Source organism: Notamacropus eugenii, chromosome 2, assembly GCF_028372415.1.
Source record: "Notamacropus eugenii isolate mMacEug1 chromosome 2, mMacEug1.pri_v2, whole genome shotgun sequence".
Lineage (NCBI taxonomy): Eukaryota > Metazoa > Chordata > Mammalia > Diprotodontia > Macropodidae > Notamacropus > Notamacropus eugenii.
In genome coordinates, this window is record NC_092873.1 from 38,736,999 (window position 1) to 38,763,423 (window position 26,425).

The following is a 26,425-nucleotide window of genomic DNA, read 5'->3' on the forward strand; positions in this document are numbered from 1 at the left end:
CTAACCAGGCTGGGCTGCTGATTTGGTTATGACCCAGAATGATATGGTAGCTAGGTGGGCACAGTAAATAGAGTGCCAAGCCTGGACATTTACTAATGTGTGACCTTGGGCAAGTCACTTAACCCTGTTACGTCAGTGTCCTTATCTGTCAAATGAGCTGGAGAAGGAAATGACAAACCCATATCTTTACCAAGGACACCCTAAATGAGGTCATGAAGAGTATGAAGTGACTGAACATGATAATGTAAAGGAAAATGTTCCTGCCTTCCAGGACAAGACTCTTCCCCCCACCTCAAGTGTACTGGAAGGTCTGGGTCTGGGTTCTAGTGGGAGCCTTAATAATGACTTTGCATTTATATGACAATAGCTCTTTTCCCCTCAACAGTTAACATTTTTAACTCCACTTAAGTCCTTTGGGAGGTTTACAAAAATGTGCATATCTTTTGACCCAGCAATATCGCTTCTAGGGCTGTATCCCAAAGAGATCATAAAAATGGGAAAAGGTCCCACATGTACAAAAATATTTATAGCAGCTCTTGTTGTGGTAGCAAAGAACTGAAATCGAGGGGATGCCCATCAATTGGGGAATGGCTGAACAAGTTGTGACTACTACTGTGCTACAAGAAGTGATGAAGAGGCAAATTTCAGAGAGGCCTGGAAAGATTTATATGAACTGATGCTGAGTGAAATGAGCAGAACCAGGAGAACATTATACATAGTAACAGCCACAGTGTGTGAGGACTGTTTCTGATAGACTTAGGCCTTCACAGCAGTACAAGGACCTAAAACATTCCCAAGAGACTCTTGAGGCAAAATGTCATCCACATCAGGAGAAAGAACTATGGAATCACAACGCAAAATGAAGCACACCTATTTTCTCTGTTTTGTTTTGTCATGGTTTCTCCCATTCGTTTTAATTCTATGCAACATGACTAATGTGAAAATGTGTTTAATAGAATGTATGTGTAGAAACTAAGATTGCAAGCTGTCTTGGGGAGGGAGAGGGTGGGGAGAGGGTGTAAATTTAAAACTTATGAAAGTGATTTTAAAACTCAAAACAATTTTTTAAAAAAATCTTTGGGGCAGGCTGAGCAAAAAGGACTAACTTGCTGAGGGTGTGCCAGTGGTGGTGGGATGAGATCTAGGGCCAAAATTAGCCATTATAGAGTTTTTCCCGTATTGTGAAAAGGGGCTTTCCCACAGCTGCACCAAGCCCCATAAACCACTGCAGAGGGAAGCTGGCTCCAGACCAAAGCTGGGTTGAGGATGGTCACAGAGCTTAGCTTCTCTGAAGTCCATGGGCCCCCAGGGTATACCAGCTCTTCTTGGGATTCTTACAGGCCCACAGAAGATCTATATTTTGCTCGTCCCTGCCCCCCTCATCCGCCTTCACATTATTAATGCACACTCAGGATTGCCTTTTGAAGCGATTTATTAGTTAGTTCCTAGCTAGGTTCCTATGGTCTCAAAGGAATTCAGTCGCCCTCCATAACAAGACTAAGTTGATACTCCCTCTCCTCTTGAGAAGGTTGGTCTCATCTCCTTAACACAGTTTTTTCTTCAGCTCTTCCACTTTGGACACATATATCCTCATGGCATCCAGCTTGGACATCCCTTTGCGACAATTCCAAGCTTCCCACTTGGCTTTGGCTTTGAAGTCAGTGACCGCTGGGCAGGGGATGTTGATGTCCCCAATGGTGGCCTGCTTGTAGTAGCTGTATACCACCAACTTCTCCTCGTCACTCACGGGGCCCGTCAGCTGCTTAACTGCTGCACATGCCAACTCAAATTCTACTTGTGCCATTGGTTTTTGCTGGTCGTATAGGTGGAGAACCCTCTTTCTTTACTTGTTGTTTGTTAGCTCTAGGGGAGGGGAAAGTTGGTCTTCAGGAGCTAGAAGGGGAGAGATTTCAAGAGAACCATGACTCAGGGCCACATAGGGCTGAAGGGGGGCTGTATGGTGTGGATTAGGTAGTGCGCTCATTCTGCCAGGGCTGGAGACTCTGAGGAAGGCCAGCAGGCTCTATGTGGAGCCTGGGGTAGGGAAGTAGATAGAAATCAGGGGTGCTTGCGAGGGAGGGTGGCCTGAGCTATTACATTGGGCAGTTCTTGGGGGTTGTCAGGTATGGCAGGAGGGCAGCTTGGGAGTCATTGTGCCTAAAGTGAATGATGCATGTGAAAGGTTTGAACCAAGAAAGTTCGATTGCAAAGCATCCTTTGTGACCTGACCCCCGAGAAAGATGGTCCCACAGGACACATGGATGTCTGCATGGTTGGGGGGAACTACAGTAGTACTGGAGAGAAAATGCCTAGTGTATGTTGGGGGGGGTGAGGTCTGGAGGGAGGTTCAGGGAGCCAGTGGATGGATGAGTGGGCATTTGTGAAGAAAAGGTTCAGCATTTGGGAGGAGTGTTTGCACTGAGCCGAGAAACTGTCTATGCAGGGCTGGGGCTGTTGAGGGATCAACTGAATGAGGACTTTCTTATCCTGAGGCCCTCAGCTCCTGGCACCACCCTTTCTTTCCCCTTCTAGATCAAGTCACTGAGGTTAGACTGTCTTAGGTCATTTGCTCCTTCCTCGCTTTTTCTTGCTCAGAACATTTCCAAGGCTGGAATGTATCCCCTTCCCCCTTTTTATTATTGAGGTTCTTGTGATGCAGTGGATAGAGTATGGGATCACAGACAAGAAGACCTGAGTTCAAATGTAGTACTAGCTGTGTGACCCCAGGAGTTACATAACCTCTGTCTGCCTCAGTTTCCTCAGTCATAATGAGGACAACAATAGCTCCCTGCCCTCCAGGGATGTTGTAAAGCTCACATGAGATCATAATAGTAAAGTGCTTAGCACATAATCACTACCTAGAAATGTTAGCTGTTAATATTATCAGAAGGTCCCAGTGAGGAATTGCCCTCTACAAGTCTGTGCTTCTCTACAGCTTCGTTTTACAGACACTTGCCTGGCGCACTGCTCAAGGGGACCAGGGTCACCCAGCCAGGACCTCAGAGGGAACCTGAAGTCAGATTTTCCTGGCTCCGATCTTACTCCTGCCCCATTACACTTCTCACTAAAGTTCATGGGCCATTTCTTCCATGAAACCTTCCTTCATTCTCCTCTCCACGCAATAAATAATGACCTTCCTCCCAGGTCTCATCTGAGAGCACATTTCATGCTATACTTTTTACCTAATGTTTTCTGCATTGTAGTTATATGTGAATATTTGTATATTGTCCTCGTATCAATTAGGCTTTAAGCTCTCCTGACAACATTCTACTTGTTGTGGCCCTTAATGTGATTGAATTCATCTGAAGAGATGAAAAGTGAAGACAGTCACTGTGGGTCCATAAGGTCTGGGAAACACAGAGTGAGGAGGAAGTAAGCGGTAGTAGCCAAGGTAAAGGGAAATAAATAGCAATGACCTCTCGGAGACTCAATTTCCTCATCTGTAAAATCAGGATAATAATCACTTAGAGTACTACTTTAGTCCATGGAACTCTGACTTTTGCACAAATAAAGCACTTTGTGCACCTTTAGAAGCACCGTTAAGTGAACATTTGGCGCTTTCTGTGTGCAGAGGACTATGCCCAGGCACCCAAGGAAAGAACAAAAATGACCTAAGTCTAACCTCAGTGACTTGGTCTAGAAGGGGAAAGAAAGAGTGGTGCTGGGAGCCCTGAATGCCAGGGAATGGCATAAGGACTCTATGTGATAGACCCCAGGGGAGCTCTAACATGACCAGATTCATGAGGAAGGAGAGTGCTGGGGCATGGTATGGCCAAGGCAGCAAGCATTAGAAGTGGGGAGACCCATCAGAAGAGGGCTGCCATATCTAGGTCATCCTTCCGAGGACAGATTCCCGACCTGAGGAATGACAGCCCTGCTCCTGACACAGATATGCCCCAAATTCACTGGACTTACAAGAGGGGTGGGTACTACGACCAAAGAGAATGGGGATAGGAGGCGTGTGGCAAATACCAACCATGGCAGAAGAACTCAGCTAAGGGGGACCCTTGGGAGGAAGAGGAAGAGTCCAGAGGGGGAAAAGAGAAAGCTTAGGTCTGGAACAAGCGAATGTGAGAGGTTTGTGGGGCACTGGAGATGTCCTGGATGTAGGGGCTACAGGGAGGTGCAGGATGTCCACATGGCGGGGTTTCCATGTATGTCTGTATGGGAGTGTTCTCTGTGTCTATGGGGCTGCTGTGTACGTGCCTATGTGGGAGGGGTGTCTGGGGGGGCCACTCTGTGACTAGGGGGGGCTCCTGCTATGTGGGAGGGCCCTCTTTGTGGGAGGGGTTGTCGGGGGGCCCTCTCTGTGGGAGGGGTTGTCGGGGGGGCCTCTCTGTGGGAGGGGTTGTCGGGGGGCCCTCTCTGTGGGAGGGGTTGTCGGGGGGGCACTCTCTGTGGGAGGAGTTGTCGGGGGGGCACTCTCTGTGGGAGGGGTTGTCGGGGGGGCACTCTCTGTGGGAGGAGTTGTCGGGGGGGCACTCTCTGTGGGAGGGGTTGTCGGGGGGCCCTCTATGTGGGAGGGGTTGTCGGGGGGCCCTCTGCAGCGGTCTCCGGCCGAAGCCCGGGGGGCGCACGCGCACGCGGAGGGCCTCCCGTTAGCCGCTACTTGCCCGAAGTCTCCTCGGGCGATGGTCCGGTCCCGTAGGGGGCGCTGTGGGGACGGGGAGGGGAAGGGGAGGGGAGGGGAGGGGGGAGAGGGAGAGGAAGGGGGAGGGAAGCCCCTCTAGGCCGCAGTGGGTCTCGTTGGTCGGAGCAGGCGGGGGCAGGCGGGGGAGGGGAAGGGGAGGGGAGGTGGGGGAGCGGACGCGGCCGCAGCCGGGAGGACCGGAGGCTGAGCTGGGACTGCGGGCCGGCGGGCCGCGCGCGCGGGATAGCTGCACCGCCCATTGTGCGCTGGCGCCCGCGCCACAATCCTCGGGAGCGGGCCTCGGGCGGGCGCAGCGCGGGCCCGCGGGGGGGCGGGGAGCGGGTAGCCCCGCAGGGCAGCGCTGCCCCCGGAGATCGGAGCCGCCGCCACCGCCATGGACCTAGGTGAGCGAGGCGGGCCTGGCGGGTCAGCCCAGACGGGCGCCTGCGCGGCCCCGAGCCCCCCCCCCTCCGCGCTCCTCTGGGCGCGGGCACGGCCGAGCATGCGCGATGAGCCCCCGGCGCCCCCGCCTCCCCCAGCTCCCCCTTGGAGGGGGCGCGGCGGGAGCCCCGAGCCGGGCGGCGGGGCGGGAGGAGGCTGGGGCGGGGGGGGAAGCCCAGCGAGGAGCGGCCCGGTGCCCCGCGGAGGAAGGGGCCCCGCCACGTGCTTGGCTCCTGGCGCGTGGCCCCAGGCAGGAACGGCTCCAGGGGCCGGAATCGCGCCCCTCCCCCCTTGTAACCGACGAGAAACCCTCCCCCCCACCCAAGGGAACTGGCCCGAGCCCCGCGCAGGGCCACCCCGAGCGCCTGCCGGGAGGGGGTGCGTGCAGACCCCTAGCAATGGGACGACCCCCGACGGCTGACCACAGAGGGAGGGGGGAGGAGCCCAAGGCTGGGGGCCTGCCCCTGCCCAGCCTCCTGTGACCTTCACCCTGAAGCCCCCTCCTCTCTGGGGCTCCACAGCCTCATCTGTAAACCTGGGGCAGATTGGACGCGGGTCACCACGTAGGGCTCGCGAGTTCTTTCCAGCCCCCAAACTGGGCCTTCGTCAGCAGCTCCACAGGGGGTCCCCGGGAGAGCAGAGGGATCGCTCACCGCTTGGAAGCCTCTGACCCGGCGGTTCAGATCGCCATCATTTCTTGGCCACTGGCAGTGAAAGTAATTGCCCAGGGAAGGTCTCCAAGGACCAGGAGCCTTTCTGTCGCCCTGGTGGGTTATTATGGAAACAGGTCAGACGTAGTGGTATTCATTCTTAATTAGGCCTGGACTGATGGGAATGATGGGATGACAGAGGTGATGGAAAGATGTAGGAAATGCACACCTGAATCTGTGGGATGGAAGCAGGGTTGGGGAGCTGGGGGCTGGGCACGATGGGGCCATTAACCAGAGGAAGGGAGCTGTGGCAGGGGAGAGGGACAGAAAGGTTTCTCTTTTCAACATGAAGTCTGAGTGGATAACATCTGAATGCAAGTATCAGGCAGCTGGAGCTTGGGAGAGAGAGCTCAGAACTGGAGACATTGAGAATTTGAGAGAGGTGAGGAGTGAACTTTGAGAAATATTTACAGTTGGGAGTGGAAAAAGGTAGAAGACAAGGCAGAGAGAAGGAATGAGAATCATGAGGAGTAGATGTAGTGTAATGGGATGGAACAACGTTGTGGAAGCCTGAGAAGGTAGGCATGCTGCAGAGAGATCTAAGATGAGGTCCACAGTGTAGTAGACAGAGTCCTGGCCTTGAAATGAAGAAGACCTGGGCTCCAATCCTGGGTTGTGTGACCTTATGTGAGTCACCTTTCTGGGCTTCAGTTCCATCAAATGATGGGGTTGAATTGGATGGCCCCAAGGTCCTTTCTACTTTTAACTGTGATCCTCAGATGGGTTGATTTGGAGGCCAGGTCCATTTATAGTAGAGAAATAAAGGCATAAGGGAATCTGAAATGCCTAGGGAGGGAAATGGGAGGTTAGACTTCCAGGAAGCCCTGGAGTGTCCAGCAGGCCACATCCAGGTCAAGTTCAGGCTTGAAGGTAAGGAGAAACCCCAACACCTTCTTGTGGGACCAAACGATAAAGATCTATTTAAAAGTGCCAGCTATGTGCCAGGCTCTCTACTACGCACCAGATACACAGACACATCGAATGAAATAATTCCTGCTTAAGTCCTACTGGGGAGAACACCAAGGCCATAGATGAGTATATGCGAAATAAATACAAATAAGATATGGGGGGAGAGGGTCACGGTGGAGAAGGCAGTGCTTGAGCTGGCTCTTGAAGGAGGTAAGAGACTCTGAGGTGCAGAGTGAGAGGAAGGCACCCTCATCCTGCAAATAACCACCATGAGAAAAAGTTTTGGTGTCTGCTTGTAATTCATGAAGGTTCTGAAAAAAGGAGTCTCTCCATCTTCTGTCTGAAGAAGAGGCACCATACTGTTCTGCAGGAAGTTTCAGGGTACATTCTCATTTATATACTGACCCCTCAGCTCCACCGGAGTATCCTGGACAGACCTAGAGTTAGCTTGCTTTCCTTGCTAGAAAAGAGATTCCAGAGGGTTGAGTGTTTCCTTGAAATCCATGAGCCTCTTTGAAACTTTGTCAGGGTTATATAAGAAAGAACAAATAAATGGTGGATCCAGCTGCCCTTTGTAGCCACGTTTCTATAATTGTTTCCAGGTGGCAGTGGGGCAAAGCCTCCTGAAATCAGCAGGAGATGCCAGTTCAGTGCATGCCAGAATGTTCTTTGACATGTGAAGCCTATTTTAGATGGCCATTTACTTAAGAAGAAAGGGTCTGTTTCCAGGAAATCTGTTGTTTGTTGTCCTGAAAGATTTGTCTCTGTTCATCCTTTATGTTTTCCTTTTGCCCAGGACCCTTGAATATCTGTGAAGAAACAACCATTCTTCATGGGGGATTCCTGCTGGCTGAGCAGCTGTTCAGCCCTAAGGCTCTGGCAGAACTCAAGAAGTCTGACTGGAAGCAAGTTGGACAGCCCATCATTGAAGCCTTGCGAGAGATCTCCTCTGCAATTGCCCATTCTCATCCCCAGGCTTGGACCAAGAAAGCTTTGATCATCATCTGGGCCAAGGTCCTCCAGCCCTGCCCCATCACACCTTCAGACACAGATGCTAGGTGGCAAGAAGACATCTTCTTTTCAGTGGGGAACATGATCCCTGCCATCAACCATGCCGTTCTTTTTGAGTTGCTCAAGTCCCTCGAGGCATCGGGGCTGTTCATCCAGCTCTTGATGGCCCTGCCTTCCAACATCTGTCGTTCAGAACTGGAACGTTTTGTGGAGCATGTGGCCAGTGACACATCCCTACAGGACGTCACCTTCTTTTTGGATGTCTGGTGGGAAATGATGAAGCACAAAGTGGACCCAAAGGACCCCCTGCTCACCCAGTTTCGGACAATGGCACACAAGTACCTGTCATCTTCAGATGAGTTCTCTCATCCCCCAAAGAGGTTCAAGGCTGACCCAGACGCCTGCCCGATCATGTCTTTGTTGGAGGTACTGCTGGATGGCCTCAAGCAGATCCAGAACAACATCACAGCCCCCAGCCTGAAGTGCTGTGCTGTGGCTAACCTGGCTGACATGCTGACTGTCTTTGCCTTGGTGGAGGAGGACCCGCAGGAGCTGTCAATTACTGTGTACTTGGACAAGCTTGCAACTGTCATCTCCCTGTGGAATTCAGATGCCCAGAACCCTTACCACCAGCAGGGCCTGGCCGAGAAGGTGAAGGAGGCTGAGCGGGACGTGAGCCTGACCTCGCTGGCCAAACTGCCCAATGAGACACTCTTCATCGGCTTTGGGTACCTGCACAGCTTGCTGCAGCAGTGGGGGGAGGAGCTGCAGGCCATGCTCAACAGTGGCCAGAGGCTGAGCTATGGGAGTTATCGCCTGTGCGACAGCCTAACCTCCCTCAACCAGAACCTGAAAGGTTACCTGGACACCAGGGATCTTTCCAAGGATGAGGGGCAAATGGTCTCGGAGCTGGCAGAGTGCGTTAAGAACTTCCTGAGGAAGACTGACACACCTCTGAAGGGCAAGAGCTCAGAGGACATCACTGCCTCCATCGCCATGGCCATCATTGGGCAGAAGATGGACCGGCACATGGAGATGTGCTACATCTTTGCCTCTGAGAAGAAGTGGGCTTTCTCAGCTGAGTGGCTAGACTGCCTCATGAATAACAAAGCACTTTTCCGGGAGCCAGGCTTAGTACTGAAGCTGCTGGAGACAGTCACGACAATCAGTACATCAGGCCAAGAGGTCCCTGAAGCACAGGCAGAAGAAGTCACTAACTTGATTCTGGACTGTTACTCCGACCTCTCTTTGCTCGATAAAAACAAAGTGCTCTCAGGCATCTTGAGCTCTTGGGGATGGAAGGGCCTCTCTGAGAAGCTGGGCACTTACATGGAGGGTTTCCAGGAGGACCTGAACATGACTTTCAACCAGATCACCCAGAGTGCCTCTGAGCAAGGCCTTGCCAAAGCCATTGCATCCGTGGCCAGGCTGATCGTGCTCCACCCAGAGGCCACGGTGAAGAAGATGTGCAGCCTCGCCATGGTCAATCTTGGAGCTCACAAGTTCCTGGCTCAGATCTTGAGTGCCTTCCCTGCCCTCAGGTTCACTGAGGAAGAGCAAAATCCAAGCTCAGCCACCTCTCTGCTGGTGGCATGTCTCAAAGAAACCGTCTGGGGAAAGCTCTCATCAGCCAAGGAGGAGAAGCAGTTTTTGGAGTTTCTTGGCTACCTGATGAATCCCCCAGAGCAAGAGACCAGCACCATTCCTTTGACCCCTCTTCTGGCACCTGAGGAGGTAATTAAAGTGTTTGTCCTACCATACTTGATGCTGCATTTGGAAGAGGTGGACCTCTGTCTCAAGATCTTTGTTCAGGCTTTGGAAGCAAAGCCATGTTCTGATGGCTCCTGGCTTCTCTCCTGTTCCCCATTCCCCCTCCTCTTCACTCTGTGCCAGCTGCTGGACAGTTACACCAAGTACTGGCAGCACCCCAAGGCAAAGCGACACCTCTCATTGGACTCTAAAGATGTGGTGATTGGCATCCTTGAGCAACTCTGTGAGATGGTGCTGCCCAAGGAAGAGAACCCCAGTTCAGAGAACTGGACCAAGTCCTTGTCCTGGCTCCACCGGAAGACAGAGCAGCTTGACTGGACTGTGGGCCTGCGGCTGCGAACTGTCTTTAAGGGTCATTTTAAGTGTGAAGTGCCAGCCACACTCTTTGAAATCTGCAAGCTTTCTGAGGATGATTGGACCTCACAGAATCACCCAGCCTATGGGCCTGGCACAGGCCTTTTGGCCTGGATGGAGTGCTGCTGTATCTCTGTTGACACTTGTGAGCACATGCTCTCCCTCCTGGCTGTGGATACAGGCAACCCTGAGGAGGTCAGCTTCTTCAGCAAGGGCTTCCTCGTGGCCTTGGTGCAAGTCTTGCCTTGGTGCAGCCCCAATGAGTGGAAATGCCTGCACCAGCTGACCAAGAGTCTTTTACAAAAACAGCTGTTGCATGTCCCATACAGTCTTGAGTACGTCCAGTTCGTTCCACTGCTCAACCTGAAACCCTTTGCCCAAGAGCTGCAGCTTTCTGTGCTCTTCTTGAGAGGCTTCCAGTTCCTTTGCAGCCCTAGCTGTTCCAATTGGCTTCCTGCTGAAGGCTGGAGCCACGTGGTCAAGCATATTTGCAGCAGCCTGACCGATCTCCTTGACTCCATCAAGGTCCAATCCCTGTGCCCATGGGCCCAAGGACAGGAGAAAGACTTGACACAAGAAACCTTGTTTGTTTATACTCAACTCTTCTGTCACATCCTCCACATCATGGCCATGCTTCCTGAGGAGGTCTGTGAGCCCCTCTATGTTCTAGCCCTGGAGATCCTCTCTCAGTATGAAGTCCTGAGCAAGAGTGACACATCCACAAACGCCTTGCTCCGGAAGGCAAATGAGCAGCACTTCCTCAGATCCATTGCCGAAAACGTTGGCCCGAGGGAACAGCGGAAAACTTTGCTACAGAAGATCAACAACTTTTGATGACCCACACCAGGAAATGCTGGTCTTCATAGAAGTGAGGCAGATTCAGGGCTAGACGGGAATGCGAAAGCTTCCTTTCATAATCATAAGAAATAGGAGAGGCAAGAGACACCAAGGGTACAGTATGTAAAGAAGAAGAAAATACTTTCTTGGGCATTTGTAATAGTTATAATAAAATTTACCTTTTCTTTTGAACCTTTCCCATCCTTTTATAATTGGTCCAAATCACCACGCCTAGGCTCCAACACTCTTTGAAACCATCCTCACTGGACTTGTTGCAGCCTCAAGTCATGCTGGAGAGGATCCTCTTTGTCCATGACCAGACCTTCTGATCCACTGCCCAGCAAGTGGGCAAATGGGTCATCCTACAGGCTGTGAGGGAGGGAGGGATGGGAAGAGTTGTCTTAAGTGTAAATTGAGTGCTGACAGAAGGAGCTGGATGGATGGCATCCAGAGGAAGATGCTTTTGTTGTGTAGGGCAGCAGCAATAAAAGTAAACTCTCATTGGGCTTGTTCTTTGGAAATCCAGAGTTTGACTGTCATTGTAGCTGAAGCTCGATTGCTAATTTCCTCACTGACATCAGACTGAAGGGAAATGGGACAACTGGGAGCCCACCCCCTCTTCCCCCAGTGCCCACTAAGACCACATTGGGAACTGGCCCAGGCAGCAAGAGATCCCTCTTAGACTGAGGCAGGATAATCCTGAAGATACCCAGATATGTTCTCACTGAGACAAAATGGAAGCAGAGACAGTGGTCACTCCTTCCATGGAATGGTTTTAAAAAGAAATCTTTATTGATGTCTTTCACAATGAGAGTAAGTAGGAAAAACATTAATGCCATTTAATCTCCAGGAGGGAATTTTTTCTTTCAGATAAATTATCAGTAAACAAAACACCAAGACAAGTCTACAACTTGTATAGCATTTTATAGGTTCAGAAAAACAGCACCCATTAGACTGAGGCAGACAACAAGAGTCTGAACCAAGTCATTACTGTTAAATAAAAAACAATGGAATCACAACTGATGGGAAGATAATATTTTTTTAAATTCTAGCTTAGAAAAATATTTTGCCATAGCATAATTCCTAAAACATCCTATTTTTATGAGGAATGTTTTGAGTTGGCACTTGGGTTTCCTATTGCAAAGTAGCTAGTGATAGGGGTTGGGTGGGTTGGGAGGGGGTGGTTGGCCATGTGGAGAGGGAGACCCAGCTGTTATTTGGGCCTGGATATTCATGTTAGACTCCTTTTTAGGGTAGTTAAGCTGTCAAGGACTCATGGTTTCCGGTCTGAACACTAACTACGTTATAAGGAAAATAGGAAAAACATTTAATAGTCCAGACATGAATTTTTTCTAAGGCCACTGAAGTCTCATCCAGAGAAGAACATGAGCCATAGGCTGGGGGGCTGTTAAATTCCTGTGTTTTATTAGATGTCCGGCAGTGCTGTGCAGATCCAGAACAGACTGGATGCAAGGAAGAGGTCCGAGGAAAGGGTGCTTTACCAGTTAATGGCTCTGATTTCCCTAACTCCATCCCAGCCCAGGGGATGGTGGACATGAGTGTTAAAACACTGGCATCAGGGTAAGAGTGAAGGGAAATAGGGACACTTAAGACTTGGTATGTCAGCCCAGCAAAAACAAAAACCAAAACTACAACCCCAGTTCTTCTGGCCCCTTATTCCCGGAATGTACACAAGTAAGTGGCAAAATGCTGCTTTGGTCCTGCTGGCCCAGTAGAGGTGTTCCTTGATCAAAGGAGGTAAGCCAAAGGATATGTGAAAACCAGACTGTTAAGTCATCATGCAAACAGCCTGGCAGAGGCTATTTGGTCACCAGCTCTACCTGTCTTGTCTCCCCCAAACTTCCGTGGCACCTCCCACTCTGCTCTTTGAGATTAGACTGCAGCAACGTCCTCAGAGCTAACAGAAACCATCTGGTGATTGGTGGCCATGTGCCAGCTTCCTCAGCTGCTCACATGCCACAACCTGATACTATAGCTGTTACCCATGAGAATGTGCTTCTGTAAAAAGGCAGAGTAGGGAGGAAATGTAACTGTTCCTTATAAAACCCAACCCTTCCACCTCCCTATTTCTTCCCAGAAAGCAGAGGCCAGCCAGGGCCCAAATAGTTCCATGGAATGTGGAGGAGGCAGGTGTGTTCATCCTTCGTTGCTGAAGAAGATCATGCCATCAGAGAAGTAATGACGTGACTTGCACTTGATTTTGTTCTGAGTGAAGGAGGGCTGTGCAGGTCACCAGTCTCATTTCTAGAGGAGGCAGGTAGTATGGGAAGAGATCCCTTCCTCTGCAGGCTCTAGGTCACAGGCTTCACTAACTGTCCTTTTTGCCCTGGGAAGTATCAAACATCTGGGCCGCCTTCCTGCAGAGCAGAGCAAACCAGTAGAGCTGGGGCGAGATGAGGATGGCATTGATGACATTGCATAAGAAGGGGATGTGGAACGGTGTCTGCAGCAAGTTCAGCCCCTTCTGTTGGCCATAGGACCAGTACATGAAGGGGAAGACAAGGATGCGGCAGAAAAAGAAGGTCCCCAGTGTCAGGAATCCATTCAACTTGTATGCAAATGTGTGCTGCTTCTTCCACTGCAGAAAGAGAGGAAGTGGGGAGAAAAAGGCTCACTAGGCAGCAAGAGCTGGCTCAGCAACCCCTCTGCCTTTTCTACTTGGGGTGCAGTGGCAACAAAATCATTGGGGGTAAATCCATTGGATGTCAAAGGACTGCTGGGAACTCCTGTATTCTGGAGGTATATATAGTATATACAAATATACAACATACATGTGTGTTGTATATACACAGAACACACATACATATGTGTATATAATGTGTGTTTACAGACACATACACATATACTGGGGTGGGTCCCCAAAGTCTCAGTGCAGTTTTAAGCTATTACGTGTGTGTACATATATGTATACATACATCTATACACTAGTTCTTCAATAGTGTGTATGTATGTGTGTATACATATATATATACATGCTACATGTAGTACATATATAGAATATAAGTCTGTCCTTAAGATATAGTCTACATATAGTCTGTAGAGTATGCCTGTGTATGTGTGTGTATGTGCATATAAATGCTGTTATTGGGGTCCAGGTATTTGAAAGGTTATTACATGGAAGAAGGGTCAGGCTTGTTCTTCCCCAAAATTCAGAATTAGTCCAATGGGAGGAGATACAGAGACAACTTCATGCCAAATGTAAAGGGGGAGGAATCTTAACCATGAGAACCATCCCAGACTGGAAGAGGCTCTTCTGAAGGACTGGGTACCCCCTAGCTGGGGGGTCTTCAAGCTGGATTTGTTGTAGAAGGGATTGTAGAATCATGGGTGAGTAAATCCAATGGGCTCCAAAGTTCCTCCCACCGCTAAGATTCTGTAATCCGATAGGAAGATCAACTGACTATAGCTGGACATATACTTCCAAGTTCTAGTGATGGGAATGATCCCCATGGAAATGCTCCCACAGGGAGCCCTAGGACAGTGGGTCACCTGAAATGCCCTCCACCAGGACTCAGAACATAAGGCCATCCAGTGGATCTCCTGCCTCACTATATATACCCAAGGGCTTTCTCTGTGATTATATTGATAAAACAAGGTCCTTTTTTATAATACATTCTGTCATACATGGGCTTACAGGATGATCTAGAGTAAACCCCTTTCCTTCTGTGGGCCTCAGCTTCCTTATCTGTAGAATGGAAGGGTTGGGCTAGATGCACTCATCAGTTCCCTTCCAGCTCTGACCCTGATTCTTTTACATACCAGGATCAGAATTCTGGCCATCGATACAAAGGGAGTGCTGAATTCTGCTGTGAAGATGCAGCCTACAAAGAAGTCGCCACGTTCTCCCCTTATCACCTGCAAGTGAGAAGAAATCAGGACTTGAGAACTGTGTGCCTTTGGAGATGAAGCCGGGCAGTAGAATGCCGGGCAGCAGGTGTAAGCCAGGCCAGCCAAGATGGCAAACCTTGACCACAAAGGAACAGATCAATGGCCGAACATGGAAGTGAAGGCAAACAGTGCCTGGGCAGCTGCCGTTACTATGGAATGATCTATGCAGCCAGAGGACTGCTGTCCCTGCCAGGGAGGGGACCTAGGAACTCATTCAAACTCCCTCGACTGTCTCTGCTTCATGAGTTCATGGGAATTCACTTCTAGCCAAACAAAAAGCAAGCTTGCTTCTTGTTCTCCTGAAGGCTTCACCTTCATGGTAGCAAAATATTAGGTTCAACTCCATGAAAACAAAGCAGTTACTTAGCATTATAAAGACATGGCACTCAACCAGTTAAAGTTTTCACTTTTCAAAAAAATTGTTGCATTATATATACTGAGGGCACAGGCTGCCTAGTGCTATGGGAAGTGAGGGAAGGCGTGGAGAGGCACAACTTGTGGTTGGGGCCAATGTCAATTTTTCAAGTTTACTTAAACTTAACTGATGCTTTGTCATGGCGTGGAGATGATACAAAGTTCTTGAAAGTCCTATTAGTGGAGCATAACCTAGTGGGCACTGGAAGGTTTTACCAAATAGGAAGGACCTTGGTGATGGGGACTTGCACCAATGATGTGTCTGCTGGCTGAGAACAAACCTTCCTAAACAAAAGGTTGGCCAAATGGCGAGTTCTTGAGCTGTGACAACTCGTAAAATGGACCAAAAATAATCTAATCACGGTTCTGTACATGCCATTACATGGCTGGCATAAGAGGCCGGGCATCCAACTGGAGCCAGACAACTAAGGGAACAAATGAAACTGAAAAGGGAAAGGACATCTGAGATGCAGCTGTGGTTCCATAGGCATGGATAATGTCCCCTGCTCCTCTGGAACACAAGTTGCCTCTGCAGTGATAGTGACACCATCCTGTGAACACTCACCTGTGCAATGGGTACAAGAACGATCAGAATGAAAATATGGTGTATGAGCATGAGGCGATCGTGCTTGAGGAAGTTCCTAAAGATGGCAAGAGAGTGTTTCTTATCCTCGCCTCTGTTTCGGTACCAGTAGCAAATGTACATAGCGCCTAGGTCGTAGATCATGTATGGAATCAAAACCCATACATATTCTCGAGCAAGCCAGTGCCTAGAGGGAAGCATATGAACATTCTAAAAGCAGATTCTGTGGGCCTGGAACGTACGGATCTGCCCACTCTTAACAGTGTGGTAGTGCTGACCCTCTCGCTACTTATATAGTGCTTATTGATCCAAATGCTTGCCAGGAAGGAACACCTCTAAATAAAAAGCAAAATGAAAATGCCCAAGGAAGCTGTTGAACATTGGGCAATTCTGGAGGAGCCAAACGGAGAAGCCAAAAATCTACTCAACATCATTTGCTTCTTTTAAACGGGGCTGTTAAATATTTCCCTTTTGTCTAGTTTAGCTGGTCCCTTGTAACGGACTTAACTGGCCTTCTGTGGTGTGTCCGAGTTACCATGCCCCCAAAGTTGCTAACACTCCCTTCTAAGAAATTGACATGGGAATTAGACTAAAGCTATTTTCAGTTTAACTTGCCATTACTCAATAGGCTGCAGTTGTCAGTCGGAAAACCCCAAGCCTACATTTATACATTTCACAGTTCTTTATCTCTCAGACATACCCATTGAGGTCCCACTAGAACGTAGAACCCCAGCCCTGGGTGTGACTGTAACCTGTTGAGTGGCTTCTGTGGCAATTTTCCCTGCTATTCCAGCTCAGGTGCCACCTGTATATAACCAATGTGAAAATAACCAAGTTATGGCTGGGTTATCCCAGAGGAAAGGACAAGCTGCTTGTCAGGCCTGAACATCATAGATAATGCCAGTCTTTCCCAAAAGGTCCTCTATTAATGCCCTAGGACAGAGTAGGAATGGGAGTGCTGACAGATGGCAGCTTCAGTGCCAGTTAATGACTAACCACTCCACATATACAAATTGTACCTGAATATATAATAATAGAAATCCAGTTTCCATACCCTGGGAGAGAGACAGCCATTGGTGCAATTTTCCTATTGAGATGGACCCCAGACTTCCTATTCCTTAATTACAATATGAATAAACAATGAGAATTGCAACCAGGCCTGCAGTGAATGAAGTAGCTATAATGTGAATTAATTACCTGGACTTTGCTCTGGCAATGACTGAAGAGGTGTGGTTGTTAGATAGGTGGCTATCTCTAGTCTGGTGTTTGGATGAAGCAATTCCACGATTAGAATAACTACTCCTTTGAAAATACAAGAAAGCTCCTGAAAGCCTAGTGAAAGCCAGAGGGGTCTGGTCTTTAAGGGGGAAGCTCTGGTATCTCCATTATTTACCATAATGCAGAATTGTAGCTCTAGGGCAAAAGTCTTTAGAGGTAACTGGGTGAATTAACAAGATACCTAGTTTCTGGTCTGGGTACCCTTACCAATCAGCTCTGTGCATTTGGGCAAAGCCTTTTACTGCTCTTCGACTTAGTCTCATGAGGAAAATGGCAACAATCTGCCCTACTTAATTCACAGGGTTTTAGAGTGAGCAAAAAATTTGAAAGAGATTACTGCTCTCCAGTATCTCACTGATTAAAGAAAAGTTTAGGCAAGACAAAATGAAGTCTATGCAACTCTTGCATAGACTCTTGCAACATCCTCACATCATCAGTACCAGATGATGGGATTCAGAGCTGGACAAAGCTTCACCTGGAATCTCAACTTGGATGGGGGGAAATTGACATCTTTATTTTCACTAACCTCCAATTTAAATGGAACAATTCTTCCATTATTTAAAACATTCTGAGGAAAGGTCCATGCCCTTAAAAAAGTTGTTAATCCCTGATTTAATCCAGCATAGTCCCCCATATTGGCTCTAGACCCACAGTTTAAGAAGCGCTGAAGGGGTCAGTTTTTAAGTCCTGATCTAGTCAATTCTCATTTTACAGATGAGGAAACTGTGACTCAGGGAGGTTAACCAACTTCCCTGAGGTAAACACAGTAAGAGATCCAGGATTCACCTGAAGGGGTTGTTTACAGGCTTCTAAGCAAAGGTTGGAACTCCTTGAATATGTTAATAGTGGGCAGATTTGATTTTTATTTTCTCAAGTCCCCTGCAACACTTCAATTCTATGTTTCCACTGTCCTGTTTTGCCTGCTGCCAAAGTAAAAGGATGACCTTTTACAAGGAGAAGGACTAAGGTTCAAACCTAGCATTTTTTCCCTACAGAGGCGAAGCCAGACTTGAAGGATGCTAATTTATAATCTCCTGCTTTCTCTCTCTGTGTCATGGTTCTATTAAGATCTTCCATTACAGATGCCTTGAAAGTGAAAAGATCTAGAATCTCTGAAAAATATCAAAGGCAAATTCAATCAAAGAACTTAGTATGGGTTCTTTACTTTAAAAATAAAAAAAGTAAAAATATTTAGTCATCTTTCAATGTAATTGGTTTCCTTCATAATTCTACACATTTTATTTTGTGCCTTTGAGAAAGGCTTCATTACAAGGTGGTGTGAAGGGATTAATTTATAGCCAACAGAGTCCATTCCACAAAAAGGTTAGCAAGCCCTGCCTTAAAGCAATATGAAATTTTAGGTATCATTACCACTAAGAATCCTAACGAGGAAGCAAAGTTCAGAATTTCTCCCCCATTCCCTTTGCCTCAAAAGGCAGATGTGGAAATATTCTTATTTCAAATAGTTTACAGAAATTTGTAGCTTGCCCTTGTCCCTGTTTTTTTTTCCCCCACAAACTGTACAACATGTCTTTAATTGCAGAAACTGATCGTGTGTTTCTGAAATATGTAGACTCCTCTCAAGCTTTGGAACTGATAGGTAGAACAGCTTAGGGTCATGGCAGCTCATTCAGTCTATTTCAGTCTCTTTGGTTTGGAAATCACTGTGACAAGCTGAAAACACTTTGAAGGGGTTTGCCTTGCTGCTGCAGGGCTCTACAGAGTCAACAAATGACAATCTGAGATGGCAAGACTCTCAGGGGCTACCTAGACCACAAATCTGTCCCATCACCTTCCCAACAGGTGGCAATTTAGCCTCTAATTAAAGACTGCAGTGACAGAACATCCATGACTTTCCTGAGGCAGCCTGTCCCACTCTTGGACAGCCCCAGTTCTGAGGAAGTTTTCACATCACTTGTAATCTCCACTCCTATTGCCCCCAGTTACGACTAATCCCTTTTCCATCTGACAGGCCTTCAGCTACTTAGAAAGCTTTCATGTCCCTCTGAATTGGGCCCATGAATTTTTATTTTTAAATATTTTTATAACTCTTTCAGTTTCCTTTGTTTCCTTTGTTTTTATTGAATCAGGTCCCTTGTGACTCATTTGGGGTTTTCTTGGCAAAGATACTGGAGTGGCTTGCTATTTCCTTCTCCAGATCATTCGACACATGATGAGGAAACTGAGGTCAATGGGGTTAAGTGACTTGCCCAGGGTCACATAACCAGTAAGTATCTGAGGCAGGATTTGAACTCTGGGCTTCTTGACTTCAGACCTGGCTAAAGACACTACTCCCCAGGTGTGGGACTCATCTCCCTCTTTCACATGTATAGAGCAGTCCTTGCTCTCATATCAGCCATATTGAGTTTGCTATGCCTTCAAACCTATCTTGTTTTCACACAAACCGCTATTTACCCACAATCCCCCCACCCTGTATTTTTGGATTTTTGGAACCCAAGTATGTGTACTATTCTGTTTATCTTTACTAGTAATAAATATTTAAGTTTACAAAGTGAGGAGACTCAACTCAACCAAGAAGGCCTCCTAAGTATGAGTCACAGCATCATTTCCCTTACAATCCACAGCCTATAGTAACATCACTTGTTACTTTTGAAGGAGGGAATTAAAGCATAAAACCCAAGGCCATGAGATGAATTCATCCTGAATGGCAGATGGATTCAAACCCAAGCATCAAATTCTCAGCCTACAACAGATTGGCTGTATGACCTCCGATCCTTCACCTTTCTGGGCCTCCTTTCCTTTGCATAGATGATGGAGGGAGTAATTTCATTATTAGGGAACTCCCTAAAACTCCCTCCACCAAGGCAGGTCAGTGCCTCATTTGTAATTAGAATCTTAGTTGTGTGGAGTGCTGAGAGAGTAAGCCACAAATCTGTCCATTGTCACACAACTATTATTTGTTAGAGTCAGACCTTGATTCCTCCACCTCTATCAACCACCATGTAGCAAAAATTACAATTCATTTTCTATAGCATTTTAAGGATTTGCAAAGTGTTTTCCTTTCAACAAACCCATGAGATATGTTATGCAAGCATTCTCTCTGTTTTGCAGATAGAGAAACTAAGGTTCTGTGACTCATCCAAGGTCAAGCAGCTAGTGTTAGAAAGCTAGTCTTTATACATACATAGATTTCATCTGATTCCAAGATCAACTGTCTCTCCTGGACTTTAAGAGTCAGAAGACTTTGATTCAAATCCAGACTGTGGGACATAAAGCCTATGTAATAACTTTCAGCAATTATGAAGACCTGTTTCCTCATCTGTAAAAGGGAATGAAATTCCCTTCTAGCTTTAACATACTTGTAAGTTCATTCTGCCCTCATTAAAAGCCATAGGAGGACATGCTAATCTCTATGGTGAAGCAAGTTCATCCTTCTGAGCCCATTTCAAAATGAAGGCGACCAGTGAAGAGCAATACAAGCTGCTTCCAGATCAGTGTCCCATCACCATGTAATCCAGCTCGGAAGAACAAGAGCTTGGAGCTGGGGAAAGTGATGCAAGAAGTGGAATGAAATATTCTAAAATGCCCCAGTCAGCAGTCACTGAAAACTCACAGCCACAGGTCACTCAAACCTAAACCTTCTGATCTGTTTAAAATGTGTTCCACTGAATGAAACACCATACTCCTGTGTGATGTGGGCAAAGGAGGACTTCCCCACTTCCTGCCTAGTTTGGGATCTGTCATACATGAGATGGTTCTCTGAAAAGGAGCCCAGGATGATCATCAAGCATCCCAGCTGTGCTAGGGATGAGAGGGTCTATAGAAAAAGACAGTGCAGCTTGTATTGGAGGTTATTTTTAACCTGAAAGATCTACCACATTAGCACTGCCACGGGGCTGACCAAAGAAGAGGAGGCATTTGAAAGAGCCTCAATTCCCTGTACTAAAATGTATTTTCTGAACTCTTTGGTTTGGAGAAATGATAAAACTCTGCTCTCAGGAAAAAGATGTGGAATGCAATATCCACCGCTAAGTATTCTTTTACTATCTGCCAGCTGACTTTGCTTCAATGTTTTCTTTTCTTATAAGGAAAGTTCTAGGGGGTGGGGAGAGTGTGAGGGCTAAGAGGAAATGATTGGCATTAAAAACAAAAGGCAATAATAAAATTTTTCGAGATTTTAGAAGAACTAGGTTCCACTTAGCAATTTCCTTTTGAAAAAAAAAAGTTGTCTTATTTTTTTAAACCTTTTGTCTTCAGATCATCTTTATTTTAAAACAAATCCCACACTTTCCCCAGGAAACTCTCTCTTGTAATAAAGTGTAAAAGAAGGAAAACGGGAAAAGCCGTTCAGCAAAACCAGCTCACACATCAGCCCTGCCTCACAGTATATTCACCCTTCCACACCTGTAGCCCCCCCCCCCCACTCCCATGGAAAAGGAAGGGCATGCACTTTACTTTCTAAAAGCACCAAGTGTGTCCCATATATTGACCTATTTATTTCTATCACAGCCCTGAAAGAGTCGGACGCGGCTAAAAACAACTAAACAACATCAGCGCTCCCAGGTGTGTTCACTAGAATTTCCTCACATCGTTCTTGGAGGTGGGAAAGGGAACTGGGTGAAGTGAAGGAGACGAGAAAGTCCTTCCTTAACTCCCACAATCAGTAGCCTAATGGTGGTACTGATAAAGGGGTGCCTGGAAACCACTAATAAGCAGTCCCTACCCAAAAAGATCCCCTGCCGGGATGTTTACTCCTGTCCCACTGACATTAGCGCTTACCTGCAAGTAATGATATCAGTGCAGGACAAAACAACGATGATCCCAGAGGAAGAAGCCAGGACAGCCTGGATTGAAGAAACAACCCTAAGAGGATAAAGGGGGAAAAAAGAGAGAAGCTTCATCACCAATCTTGGGGAATAGCGAGGAGACGCTGATCTGTCCCATTTCGGGCTTCCAAACCCCTAAGGACGTCCCCACTCCCATCAAAGCCACGGTCTAAAAGTGCGGCATCAGTCCCTAAGACACAGAAACCCCCGAGCCAAACCACAGCGGCCCCGAGACTGGAGCAGTCCCTGCTCTGCTCTGCCCCCGCTGTCCCGGTGAGGGTCCGCGGAAAGAGTCGGCCGGCAGGAGGGAAGAAGGGGGAGAGGCAGGCAGCCCACTTCGGCTTCCTGCCGGCCGTCCCCCGCCCCTGCCCCGCCTAGCGTAGCATGGCGCGGGCAGCCTGGGGTCCCCGGATCCCCCAAGAGCAGCAGCTGCTGCAGCATCTGGAGAGGCTGAAGCGCGTACCTGTTGCTGAACGTCAGACAGTCGATGACCGGCCATTGGGGAAGCACCTGGTGCAGCCCCCAGGCGCCCAGCACGAAGAAGCCGGGGAAGAGGATCGAGCCGCAGGCCAGCGTCAGCAGCATTGGCGCAGTGGGTGCCCCGCCGGCCGCTCCGAGTTCTGGCCCTGTCGGTTCGGCTCAGCTCGGCTGGCTCAGCCCCGCTCCGGAGCCCAGCCCGGCCAGGCCCGGCACGGCCCGCCCCGCCCCGCCCCGTCCCGTCCAGCCTGCCGCGCTCCGCCCCCCGCCCACCTTCCTCCTCCCCCGAGCTCCCTCTGCCCGGCGCCCCCAAAGCCCGCGGCCCCGCGTCACCAGGGCCCGCGGCCGGGATCGGAGCGCAGCCGCCGGCGCCCCGCTCGCTTAGCCGTGGCCGGAGCGGGAACGGCGGGCCCGGGAGCCCGGGACGTGGCCGGCAGTGGCCCGCAAGTCGCTCCCGCTGCAGCTCCTGCTGCTGCGCCCGCGCCCCACCCGCGCGCCTGGCCCGGCCCTGGCCCAAGGCAGGAGTCCCAGCCCCGAGAACTGGGGGAGAGCAAGCTGGCCCCGCCCCTAGGGATCGTTCCCTTCCGCCCCTCCGCCCGTTCTAAGGAGCTAGGGAGCCCCGAGAAGAGCCCTCGGGCTCAAAGGCAAGCTGGGGAGCGGGCGCCTGGGGGAAGGGGTCTGCTCCGTCACATCGCTGCCTGCCGGCCACCTCGGGGCACGCCGCCCGCCCTCCACAATCCCACCACACCTCTTACCTCCCCCCCCATCTCACCCTCCCATCCATCTCCTCAACCTGGGAAATAAACAGCCCGACATAACCCATCCATCAGCCTGCTGACATTCTTTAAGTGCTTACTGTGGCCTAAGATACAGAGGCAAATAGGAATGAGTCCGTCCCCTCAGGATCACGTTATATTGGGGCAAACAACATATACACACACACACACACACATATATACATATACATGTACATATACATATATATGCAAACATACAACATATATATGTGCAGACAACATATTATATATGTGTACATATATATATATGTGTGTGTACGTATATAGCCATAGCCATAGCCATAGTCATTTAGTCCACGTCTACTAGGTGCAAAATACTGTACTAGACTCTGGGAAATTCAAAGACCAAAGTGTCACCCTGTCCTCCGGGGGTTTACAGAGATGAACAGCTATAGACAGAATGCAGAATGCATAGAAGGTAATTTAGGAGGATGTCTGAGGAGACATTTCAGCTAGGGACCTCGGGAAAGGCCTCATGAAGGAGTTGGCTGGCATGGGAGATGAGTTTGGAGCGAAGCTAGGAACTGTAAAAGACAGATGAGGAGGAGTGCGATCCAAGCATGGAGAGACCACCTAGGCAAAGGCGAGATAACAGGAACAGGCTGGAAGGCGTGAAGGGAAGAAGCACTCGATAGCCCATTTGAAGTAGCCCATTTTCTGGATCAAGAGCCCCAGGAAGTTTCTTGAACACCAGGATGGGGTGTCTCCTTCCCACAGGGTATTTGTTCTTTGTGCTCACTTGTGGAATAGGAAGGAGAGAGCTGGGTACCTAGCTATTTGCTAAGGTACTTACTACAGGACACAGTAGCATGGCCCTTGCTCTTATAATTCAAGAAGGTCCTGCTGTTTAGAACAAGAGATAGTAAGGTTTTTTGCAGCCTATTGGAAGAAAATCTCTAAAGGTCACTGTCTCTGAGCAGTTCTATAAAGAGATGACCCCAGGTAGTACCCCAGACCATTCACTATGAGTTTTTCTGCAGTCGGTAACAGAGAGCCAGATTTCTAGTATCTTGTGTCATGTTTCTTCCTAGGGTCTTTTCCCCATTTCCCTAGTCTCTTTTCCTTGATGGTGCCAAAGTAATTTTCCTTAAGTGTAGATCTTAATCCATTCCGCTGGCTCTCTCTTGCCTTTTGGCTCAATTATAAACTCCTCTGTTTAGCTTCCAAAGCCGCTTAGAACTTGTCCCCAATCTCTTTCCAGCTTCATTGGACATGACTTCTGCCAGACTTTGCAATCCAACCAAACTGGCTACCTCTCTGTTGTGAACACACAATACACAACATCCATATTTAATCATTCCATGCCTTTGTATTGATGGGTCACCTATATCTGGAATGAACTACCTCCTCACTCCTTTTCTTCCTTTAAGACACAGCTCAAGCACCATCTTCTGCACGAACCCTTTCCTGATGCCAATAGCTAGTGCTTCCTTGTATTTAGTTACTGTGTATGTATTTATATGTATTAACTTTATATTTAAACTGTATTTTAATGCACACCTCCAACTCTGTTTGTTGTCTTCCTGCACTAGAATGAATGTAAGAACCATTCAAAAAGGGATTGTTTCCTTCTTTGTCTTTGCACCTCTAGTGCATAGAACAGTGCATATAAATAAATTTAATAAAGGCTTTGTTGGTTGGTTGGTTGATTAATAGATAACAACTCACAAACCTAGGTTTTAAAGTAACTCTGTTCCAGATGCAAAACAAACGTAACACCAAGTCTGTGGAATTTAGAATTTAGTCACAAAATATTAGAACTGGAAGGGAAGTTAGAAACCTTCTTGTCCAGTTCTGTCCTTTTAAAGAGGAGAAAACTGAGGTGCAGAGAATTCGGCAATAAAATTCAACAAGCATTTCCTAAGTACCTATTATTTGTCAGACACTGTGCCAGAGAAGTGAAATAAAGTCAGACAGAGGCAAAGGACTCATAGGTATAAAAAAATACTTAAAGCAATACTTTTTATTGTAGCAAAGAATGGAAACTAAGGGGATGCCCATCAGTTGGCAAATGGCTAAGCAAATTGTGGCACCTGAATGTAATGGAATATTGTCTTTATAAGAAAACATTAAGAGAAAAAACTCTGAAGAAATTTGGGGAGATTTTCATCAACTATGTAGTCTGAAATGAACAAAAATAGTAGAAAAATTGGCAAAATGACTAAATAATGTAACGGAAAATATCTTTGAACATCTTCAGGATTCTGATTGACAGAGTAGCCAGCTGTGACTTCAGAAGACTACTGAGGAAGACTGCTCCTGACTTGGCAGAAAGGAGATGGACTAAGAGTATAGAATATATGCATACATTTTTCAGACAGGCATTTGTTTCTATGGGGCTAGGAGATGAGTTAGTAGAAAGTTGAGATTTAAAAAAATCAATTTATTCAATTTTAATTTTCAACACTCACTTCCATAAACTTCTGAGTTTTAAATTTTCTCCTCCCTCCTCTGTCTCCCCCCTTAGACAGCATGCAATCTGATAAAGACCCTGTATATATATTCTTATTGAACATATTTTCACATTAGTGATGTTGTAAAGAAGAATTAGATTGAATGGGAGAAACCACAAGAAAAAAAACAAAACAAAAATAGAGGTAGAGAGCAAATAGTCCGTTTCGATCTGCATTCAAATTCTATAATTCTTTCTCTGGATGTGGATAGCATTTTCCATCATGACTCTTTTGGAGTTGTCTTAGATCCTTGCTTTGCTGAGAAGAGCTAAGTCCATCAAAGTCAATCATTGAACAATGTGGTTGTTACTGTGTATAATGTTCTCCTGGTTCTGCTCATTTCACTCAGCATCAGTTCATATAAGTCTTTCCAGGTTTTTCTGAAATCTGCCTACTCGTCATTTATTATAGCACAGTAGTATTCCATTATATCCATATACCACAACTTGTTCAGCCATTCCCTAATTGATGGGCATCCCCTCAATTTCCAATTTTTGGCCAGCACAAAAAGAGCTACTATAAATATTTTTGTACATGTAGGTCCTTTTCCTATTTTTATGATCTCTTTGGAATACACCCTAGCAGTGGTATTGCTGGATCAAAAGGTATGCACATTTTTACAATCCTTTGGGCATAGTTCCAAATTGCCCTCCAGAATGGTTGGATCAGTTCACAACTCCACCAACAATGCACTAGCGTTCCAATTTTCCCACACCCTCTCCAACATTTATCATTTCACTGTTTTGTCATGTTAGCCCACCTGATAGGTGAGATGTGATATCTCAGAGTTGATTTGATTTGCATTTCTCTAATCAATAGTGATTTTTTCATATGATTATAGATAGCTTTAATTTCTTCCTCTGAAAACTGCCTGTTCATATCCTTTGACCATTTATCAATTGGGAAATAACTTGTATTCTTATAAATTTGACTCAGGTCTCTATATATTTTAGAAATGAGGTCTTTATCAGAGATCCTGGTTATAAAAATTCCTTCTCAATTTTCTGTTTCCGTTCTAATCTTGGTTGCATTGGTTCTGTTTGTACAAAAACTTTTCATTTTAAT

At 47.5% G+C, this 26,425-nt stretch overlaps 4 protein-coding genes across 5 annotated transcripts; 1 reads left to right on the plus strand and 3 right to left on the minus strand.

The window, feature by feature from the left end:
- Nucleotides 1-1,414: 1,414 nt before the first annotated feature.
- LOC140524973 (diazepam-binding inhibitor-like 5) lies at nucleotides 1,415-1,890 on the minus strand. Its single transcript, XM_072639899.1, has one exon. The coding sequence runs from the start codon at nucleotides 1,802-1,804 to the stop codon at nucleotides 1,544-1,546; it is 261 nt and encodes an 86-aa protein (XP_072496000.1). The 5' UTR covers nucleotides 1,805-1,890; the 3' UTR covers nucleotides 1,415-1,543.
- On the minus strand, nucleotides 1,415-5,765 carry LOC140522612 (uncharacterized). Its single transcript, XM_072637973.1, has 3 exons — nucleotides 5,760-5,765; nucleotides 4,614-5,463; nucleotides 1,415-1,893 (listed from the first exon to the last, which is right to left on the minus strand). The coding sequence occupies exons 1-3, from the start codon at nucleotides 5,763-5,765 to the stop codon at nucleotides 1,844-1,846; spliced, it is 906 nt and encodes a 301-aa protein (XP_072494074.1). The 3' UTR covers nucleotides 1,415-1,843.
- GEMIN4 (gem nuclear organelle associated protein 4) lies at nucleotides 5,466-11,187 on the plus strand. 2 transcript variants are annotated; one of them, XM_072639896.1, is made up of 2 exons: nucleotides 5,466-5,838; nucleotides 7,487-11,187. In XM_072639896.1, exon 2 carries the CDS (start codon nucleotides 7,783-7,785, stop codon nucleotides 10,657-10,659), a length of 2,877 nt encoding a protein of 958 aa, XP_072495997.1. In that variant the 5' UTR covers nucleotides 5,466-5,838; nucleotides 7,487-7,782; the 3' UTR covers nucleotides 10,660-11,187. The 2 variants fall into 2 exon arrangements, with proteins under 2 accessions (XP_072495997.1, XP_072495996.1); XM_072639895.1 differs by having other exon boundaries at nucleotides 5,495-5,858.
- Nucleotides 11,188-11,432: 245 nt separating this feature from the next.
- Nucleotides 11,433-22,321, minus strand: TLCD3A (TLC domain containing 3A). Its single transcript, XM_072639898.1, has 5 exons — nucleotides 22,097-22,321; nucleotides 21,587-21,670; nucleotides 15,551-15,755; nucleotides 14,443-14,538; nucleotides 11,433-13,261 (listed from the first exon to the last, which is right to left on the minus strand). The coding sequence occupies exons 1-5, from the start codon at nucleotides 22,216-22,218 to the stop codon at nucleotides 12,992-12,994; spliced, it is 777 nt and encodes a 258-aa protein (XP_072495999.1). The 5' UTR covers nucleotides 22,219-22,321; the 3' UTR covers nucleotides 11,433-12,991.
- Between the last annotated feature and the right edge of the window lie 4,104 nt (nucleotides 22,322-26,425).